At 52.9% G+C, this 8,329-nt stretch overlaps 1 protein-coding gene across 1 annotated transcript in view; it reads left to right on the top strand.

Annotated features, from left to right (window-relative positions):
* Positions 1-3,419, top strand: part of LOC123747530 (enolase-phosphatase E1-like) — a 27,816-nt gene extending 24,397 nt beyond the window's left edge. The window contains exons 2-7 of the mRNA XM_069322249.1: positions 686-851; positions 1,449-1,610; positions 2,164-2,331; positions 2,368-2,577; positions 2,767-3,021; positions 3,205-3,419. Coding sequence (XP_069178350.1) covers positions 686-851; positions 1,449-1,610; positions 2,164-2,331; positions 2,368-2,577; positions 2,767-3,021; positions 3,205-3,419 — 1,176 coding nt within the window. The remainder of the gene's footprint in view (positions 1-685; positions 852-1,448; positions 1,611-2,163; positions 2,332-2,367; positions 2,578-2,766; positions 3,022-3,204) is intronic.
* Positions 3,420-8,329: the final 4,910 nt, after the last annotated feature.

Here is an 8,329-nt window from a genome sequence, read left to right as displayed (position 1 = left end):
CACCGTGGGGACTCGTGCATTTCTGGGCATCAGCGCTGCTGGGTATGTTGGTGGGCACGCTCGTTCTCCTGGGGCTCTGGGGTGCCACCGTTAACTGCCTGGTTTGTGTGGTCCAGGATTTAGGGATTTGGCTGGTTGGGGGCCTATGTCCTCCTCTTGCAGGAGCCTCGTGGAGCCTGCGGCGAGGCTTCTGCTCCGCCAGCAGGAGAGGCTACAGCTGCTCCAGCAGGAGCGGTTACAGCTCCAGCAGGAGCGGCTACACCTCCTCCAGCAGGAGAGGCTACAGCTGCTCCAGCAGGAGCGGTTACAGCTCCAGCAGGAACGGCTACTGGTGTTCCAGCAGCAGGAACGCGACCCAAGAGTGTCCGGCCGGCGTTGCTGATGGCAATACCGAACAAATACCGATACCCTTGCACAGAGGACTGCCAGAAGTGCATGAATCCTCAGATGAAAGAGGAAGTCCCTCCTGTCCCCGGCTGGAACGCGGGCCCGGTTTTCTACGCCACTGGCGCCGGGCTGTTCGGTGCAGTACCTTTCCCGTTCGGATTCTTGGGGTGCTTATGTATCGGTCTGGGCGCCTGGCGGGACCACGTGGCCGCAACCGAGGCCTTGAAAAGGGAGAAGTATTTTCAGAATATGTGCAGAATATGCGGCCATAATCACATGGAGTTTTGTGGCTTCTGAGGAAGAGGTTGAAAGAAAAGTAACGACCAAAGTGCCATTCTTCCCCTCAGTGGAGGAGGTGGAGAGTCAGCAGGAGGAATCAGACTACTCCTCGACCCCAGTGGTGGAGGTGGAGAGTCAGGAGATGGAATCAGACTACTCCTCGACCTCAGTGGAGGAGGTGGAGAGTCAGGAGATGGAATCAGACTACTCCTCGACCTCAGTGGAGGAGGTGGAGAGTCAGGAGATGGAATCAGACTACTCCTCGACCTCAGTGGAGGAGGTGGAGAGTCAGGAGATGGAATCAGACTACTCCTCGACCTCAGTGGAGGAGGTGGAGAGTCAGGAGATGGAATCAGACTACTCCTCGACCTCAGTGGTGGAGGTGGAGAGTCAGGAGATGGAATCAGACTACTCCTCGACCTCAGTGGTGGAGGTGGAGAGTCAGGAGATGGAATCAGACTACTCCTCGACCTCAGTGGTGGAGGTGGAGAGTCAGGAGATGGAATCAGACTACTCCTCGACCTCAGTGGAGGAGGTGGAGAGTCAGGAGATGGAATCAGACTACTCCTCGACCTCAGTGGTGGAGGTGGAGAGTCAGGAGATGGAATCAGACTACTCCTCGACCTCAGTGGAGGAGGTGGAGAGTCAGGAGATGGAATCAGACTACTCCTCGACCTCAGTGGTGGAGGTGGAGAGTCAGGAGATGGAATCAGACTACTCCTCTACCACAGTGGTGGAGGTGGAGAGTCAGGAGATGGAATCAGACTACTCCTCGACCTCAGTGGTGGAGGTGGAGAGTCAGGAGATGGAATCAGACTACTCCTCGACCTCAGTGGTGGAGGTGGAGAGTCAGGAGATGGAATCAGGACTACTCCTCGACCTCAGTGGTGGAGGTGGAGAGTCAGGAGATGGAATCAGACTACTCCTCGACCTCAGTGGTGGAGGTGGAGAGTCAGGAGATGGAATCAGACTACTCCTCGACCTCAGTGGAGGAGGTGGAGAGTCAGGAGATGGAATCAGACTACTCCTCGACCTCAGTGGTGGAGGTGGAGAGTCAGGAGATGGAATCAGACTACTCCTCGACCTCAGTGGAGGAGGTGGAGAGTCAGGAGATGGAATCAGACTACTCCTCGACCTCAGTGGTGGAGGTGGAGAGTCAGGAGATGGAATCAGACTACTCCTCGACCTCAGTGGAGGAGGTGGAGAGTCAGGAGATGGAATCAGACTACTCCTCGACCTCAGTGGTGGAGGTGGAGAGTCAGGAGATGGAATCAGACTACTCCTCGACCTCAGTGGTGGAGGTGGAGAGTCAGGAGATGGAATCAGACTACTCCTCGACCTCAGTGGTGGAGGTGGAGAGTCAGGAGATGGAATCAGACTACTCCTCGACCTCAGTGGTGGAGGTGGAGAGTCAGGAGATGGAATCAGACTACTCCTCGACCTCAGTGGAGGAGGTGGAGAGTCAGGAGATGGAATCAGACTACTCCTCGACCTCAGTGGTGGAGGTGGAGAGTCAGGAGATGGAATCAGACTACTCCTCGACCTCAGTGGTGGAGGTGGAGAGTCTGGAGATGGAATCAGACTACTCCTCGACCTCAGTGGTGGAGGTGGAGAGTCAGGAGATGGAATCAGACTACTCCTCGACCTCAGTGGTGGAGGTGGAGAGTCAGGAGATGGAATCAGACTACTCCTCGACCCCAGTGGTGGAGGTGGAGAGTCAGGAGATGGAATCAGACTACTCCTCGACCCCTGTGGTGGAGGTGGAGAGTCAGGAGATGAAATCAGACTACTCCTCGACCTCAGTGGAGAGTCAGGAGATGGAATCAGACTACTCCTCGACCTCAGTGGTGGAGGTGGAGAGTCAGGAGATGGAATCAGACTACTCCTCGACCTCAGTGGAGGAGGTGGAGAGTCAGGAGATGGAATCAGACTACTCCTCGACCTCAGTGGAGGAGGTGGAGAGTCAGGAGATGGAATCAGACTACTCCTCGACCTCAGTGGTGGAGGTGGAGAGTCAGGAGATGGAATCAGACTACTCCTCGACCTCAGTGGTGGAGGTGGAGAGTCAGGAGATGGAATCAGACTACTCCTCGACCTCAGTGGTGGAGGTGGAGAGTCAGGAGATGGAATCAGACTACTCCTCGACCCCAGTGGTGGAGGTGGAGAGTCAGCAGATGGAATCAGACTACTCCTCGACCTCAGTGGAGAGTCAGGAGATGGAATCAGACTACTCCTCGACCTCAGTGGAGGAGGTGGAGAGTCAGATGGAATCAGACTACTCCTCGACCTCAGTGGTGGAGGTGGAGAGTCAGATGGAATCAGACTACTCCTCGACCTCAGTGGTGGAGGTGGAGAGTCAGGAGATGGAATCAGACTACTCCTCGACCTCAGTGGTGGAGGTGGAGAGTCAGGAGATGGAATCAGACTACTCCTCGACCTCAGTGGTGGAGGTGGAGAGTCAGATGGAATCAGACTACTCCTCGACCCCAGTGGTGGAGGTGGAGAGTCAGATGGAATCAGACTACTCCTCGACCCCAGTGGTGGAGGTGGAGAGTCAGATGGAATCAGACTACTCCTCGACCCCAGTGGTGGAGGTGGAGAGTCAGGATATGGAATCAGACTACTCCTCGACCCCAGTGGTGGAGGTGGAGAGTCAGATGGAATCAGACTACTCCTCGACTTCATTGCATGAATCTTTTGATGGTACAAGCTGGTCTGTGACTACGTCTAACGACGAGAGGGAGACTATCTGATGAGTCGTCTCGGATTCACACGGATTCGCACGGATTCACACCTCGAGTACGGTGTGAATCCGTGCTGGGGTCAGGAGCAATTTTTTTTTGTTTATTGCAGGGTGGGCTCCCGCTATACCTGATAATTTGTTCCTTAAACCAGCAACACTGTTTTCAAACCAGTATTTACCCAGGTCTTCCTATTGATCTTCAACACAAAGTAGGTCGTTTAGATATATAAGAAATAGCCAGCACCGGTCGTTGAGGTAATCTATACGTCAGTTTTAACTTCTTACCCACCTTATCTTGAGATGATTTCGGGGCTTTAGTGTCCCCGCGGCCCGGTCCTCAAGCCTCCACCCCTAGGAAGCAGCCCGTGACAGCTGACTAACTCCCAGGTACCTATTTACTGCTAGGTAACAGGAGCATCAGGATAAAAGAAACTCTGCCCATTGTTTCTCACCGGCGCCTGGGATCGAACCCGGGACCACAAGATCACGCGTCCAGTGTTCTGTCCACTCGGCCACCGGCTCCCTTACTGTTGCTCTCTGACTCCTGTTAGGTAATTCCTTACCCATGTTAAGGCTTTTCCGCTTACTTCTCCTGCCTTTCAAGTTTATATCTCAATCTCGTCTGAGGTACTGTGTCAAAGGCTTTTTGCCAGTCCTGAAATACGCAATCTGCCCAACCTTCACTGCCGTTTGCGTGCGTAAGTGCGAGGGGTGCGTGCATGCGTGCGTACTCACCTAGTTGTGTTTGCGGGGGTTGAGCTCTGGCTCTTTGGTCCCGCCTCTCAACTGTCAATCAACTGGTGTACAGGTTCCTGAGCCTACTGGGCTCTATCATATCTACACTTGAAACTGTGTATGGAGTCAGCCTCCACCACATCACTGCCTAATGCATTCCATTTGTTAACTACCCTGACACTGAAAAAATTCGTGCGTGTGTGTGTGTGTGTGCGTGCGTGCGTGTGTGTTTGTGTGTGTGTACGATTTAAAATTGTGAGGAACTCCAAGACAAACAGCAAACTTGAGAAACACAATTTTTTTGAATTTCCGAAACACTTGAATCTGTGGCTGGAGCCTTTGAAATGTAGGAAGAGCCTTTCTGTTATTCAAGCACATTACTCCAAAGCACAATTTCCATGTCTGTTTGCCTCAGCCTTTTTCTAAAGTTTTTTTTTTAAATGTCTGAATCAGTCTGAAAAGTTGTCTAGTCTCTCAACACTAAACAGTCAATTTATTTACTTCATTCAGCATATTTGAATTTTACCTGTTAGGTAATTCTTTACCCATGGATGCCTACTACCCATGATAGGGTTTATTCACTATATTATAATATAATAAATATTATTTTCTGATTTATTTTATTCAGCATATTTGAAATTTACCTTTAAACACAATGTTTACAACCTATTCCCATGTTTAGATAGTAGTTTTGGTAACTATAGTAAAAAGATTGACGTTCTAAGCACTTAGAACTTGACGTTCTAAACAATTAGATAGAACTTTGTACTGTATACTTTATAAGAGCCTGACAAAAATGAAGCTAAAAAAAAAAAAGAAATATTCTTAGGTCTAGTATAGTATACATATGTACTATATTAAGCCTTAGATATCGTGTATTAGGACCTGGAAGGTTAGGTTAGGTTTGTCTTTGCAACACAAGTCGAAAACAGTTTTCCGGAAAACAGGAGGATGGACTGATATATAAGGACATGAGAATATATAATAATATAGAAGACCTATTGGTCCATACGAGGCAGCTCCTATTGGTCCATACGAGGCAGCTCCTATTGGTCCATACGAGGCAGCTCCTATTGGTCCATACGAGGCAGCTCCTATTGGTCCATACGAGGCAGCTCCTATTGGATTCTGACGTTAAAAATCTGTGTCGAATCTGGCCTTCAAGATGTGGATGGAGGTGGCTTCCACAACTTCTTCTTTCAGTAACCACTTGTTGACCACCCGTACAGGGGACGAGTACTTTCTTATATTCCATAGACTCATTTGCTTTCCTGCTTCCACCTGTGTCCTCTTGTCCTACTTTCAATCAATTTGAAGAGGCTAACTTTGTCCACCTTATCTATTCCTCTCAGTATCTTGTATATTGTGATCATATCCACTATGTTCCTGGTATCCTCTGTGGTTATGACATTTAGTTACATTAGCCTATTCTCGTAGCTTAACCCATTTGCTCGGGCACCAATCTTGCTGCAAGATTTGTTTATGCTTCACAAGGTGTGGATTCCATGCCGGGGCTGCATATTCCAGTATTGGTCTAACATACGTTGTGTAGAGTGTCTTGAAGGAGTCAAGATTTAGGTTTCTATATGATGTTCTTATATTTGCCAGCGTCTCATATGCTGCTGATGTTACCCTGTTTGTTTGTGCCTCTGTTGTTAGTGTGAATTATATTCACTCAAACTATCTTTCCAATAAAAAGTAGTTGCCTTTCCCCTTATGGTGTAGATGCCTCCTGGTCTCCTCTCTCCCTTTCCCGTCTTCATTACCTTACACTTGTTGGGATTAAATTCCAGCAGCCATTTGTTTAACCACTCCTGGGATTTGTGTAGGTCTTCCTGTAACTTCCTGCAATCTTCCTCTGTTTTTACATTCCTCATCAACTTTGCGTCTTTGCTAACATTGACATGTACGAGCTTGTTCCCTGGCGCGGGTCCTTCACGTTCATTCCCAGCAACACTAGCGGTGGTGTTGGTGGTGGTGGAGGTGATGGTGGTGGTGGTGGTGGAGACTGTGGTGGTGGAGGTGCTGGTGATGGTGGTGGTGGTGGTGGAGACTGTGGTGGTGGAGGTGCTGGTGATGGTGGTGGTGGTGGTGGAGACTGTGGTGGTGGAGGTGCTGGTGATGGTGGTGGTGGTGGTGGAGACTGTGGTGGTGGAGGTGCTGGTGATGGTGGTGGTGGTGGTGGAGACTGTGGTGGTGGAGGTGCTGGTGATGGTGGTGGTGGTGGTGGAGGTGCTGGTGATGGTGGTGGTGGTGGTGGAGACTGTGGTGGTGGAGGTGCTGGTGATGGTGGTGGTGGTGGTGGTGGAGACTGTGGTGGTGGAGGTGATGGTGATGGTGGTGGTGGTGGTGGAGACTGTGGTGGTGGAGGTGCTGGTGATGGTGGTGGTGGTGGTGGAGGTGCTGGTGATGGTGGTGGTGGAGACTGTGGTGGTGGAGGTGCTGGTGATGGTGGTGGTGGTGGTGGAGACTGTGGTGGTGGAGGTGCTGGTGATGGTGGTGGTGGTGGTGGAGACTGTGGTGGTGGAGGTGCTGGTGATGGTGGTGGTGGTGGTGGAGGTGCTGGTGATGGTGGTGGTGGTGGTGGAGACTGTGGTGGTGGAGGTACTGGTGATGGTGGTGGTGGTGGTGGAGACTGTGGTGGTGCTGGTGGTGGTGGAGACTGTGGTGGTGGAGGTGCTGGTGATGGTGGTGGTGGTGGAGACTGTGGTGGTGGAGGTACTGGTGATGGTGGTGGTGGTGGTGGAGACTGTGGTGGTGGAGGTGCTGGTGATGGTGGTGGTGGAGACTGTGGTGGTGGAGGTGCTGGTGATGGTGGTGGTGGTGGTGGTGGAGACTGTGGTGGTGGAAGGCTGGTGATGGTGGTGGTGGTGGTGGTGGAGACTGTGGTGGTGGAAGGCTGGTGATGGTGGTGGTGGTGGTGGAGACTGTGGTGGTGGAGGTACTGGTGATGGTGGTGGTGGTGGTGGAGACTGTGGTGGTGGAGGTGCTGGCGATGGTGGTGGTGGTGGTGGAGACTGTGGTGGTGGAGGTGCTGGTGATGGTGGTGTTGGTGGTGGAGACTGTGGTGGTGGAGGTGCTGGTGATGGTGGTGGTGGTGGTGGAGGTGCTGGTGATGGTGGTGGTGGTGGTGGAGACTGTGGTGGTGGAGGTGCTGGTGATGGTGGTGGTGGTGGTGGTGGAGACTGTGGTGGTGGAGGTGCTGGTGATGGTGGTGGTGGTGGTGGAGACTGTGGTGGTGGAGGTGCTGGTGATGGTGGTGGTGGTGGTGGAGGTGCTGGTGATGGTGGTGGTGGAGACTGTGGTGGTGGAGGTGCTGGTGATGGTGGTGGTGGTGGTGGAGACTGTGGTGGTGGAGGTGCTGGTGATGGTGGTGGTGGTGGTGGAGACTGTGGTGGTGGAGGTGCTGGTGATGGTGGTGGTGGAGACTGTGGTGGTGGAGGTGCTGGTGATGGTGGTGTTGGTGGTGGAGACTGTGGTGGTGGAGGTGCTGGTGATGGTGGTGGTGGTGGTGGAGACTGTGGTGGTGGAGGTGCTGGTGATGGTGGTGTTGGTGGTGGAGACTGTGGTGGTGGAGGTGCTGGTGATGGTGGTGGTGGTGGTGGAGACTGTGGTGGTAGAGGTGCTGGTGATGGTGGTGGTGGTGGTGGAGGTGCTGGTGATGGTGGTGGTGGTGGTGGAGACTGTGGTGGTGGAGGTACTGGTGATGGTGGTGGTGGTGGTGGAGACTGTGGTGGTGGAGGTGCTGGTGGTGGTGGAGACTGTGGTGGTGGAGGTGCTGGTGATGGTGGTGGTGGTGGAGACTGTGGTGGTGGAGGTGCTGGTGGTGTTGGTGGTGGTGGTGGAGACTGTGGTGGTGGAGGTGCTGGTGATGGTGGTGGTGGTGGTGGAGACTGTGGTGGTGGAGGTGCTGGTGATGGTGGTGGTGGTGGTGGAGACTGTGGTGGTGGAGGTGCTGGTGATGGTGGTGGTGGTGGAGACTGTGGTGGTGGAGGTGCTGGTGATGGTGGTGGTGGTGGTGGTGGAGACTGTGGTGGTGGAGGTGCTGGTGATGGTGGTAGTGGTGGTGGAGACTGTGGTGGTGGAGGTGATGGTGATGGTGGTGGTGGTGGTGGAGACTGTGGTGGTGGAGGTGATGGTGATGGTGGTGGTGGAGGTGCTGGTGGTGGTGGTGGTGGAGACTGT

The sequence above is a fragment of the Procambarus clarkii genome, chromosome 10 (genome assembly GCF_040958095.1).
Source record: "Procambarus clarkii isolate CNS0578487 chromosome 10, FALCON_Pclarkii_2.0, whole genome shotgun sequence".
Classification (NCBI taxonomy): domain Eukaryota; kingdom Metazoa; phylum Arthropoda; class Malacostraca; order Decapoda; family Cambaridae; genus Procambarus; species Procambarus clarkii.
The sequence above is the reverse complement of the archived record's forward strand: the minus strand, read 5'-3'. Positions and strand labels throughout refer to the sequence as shown.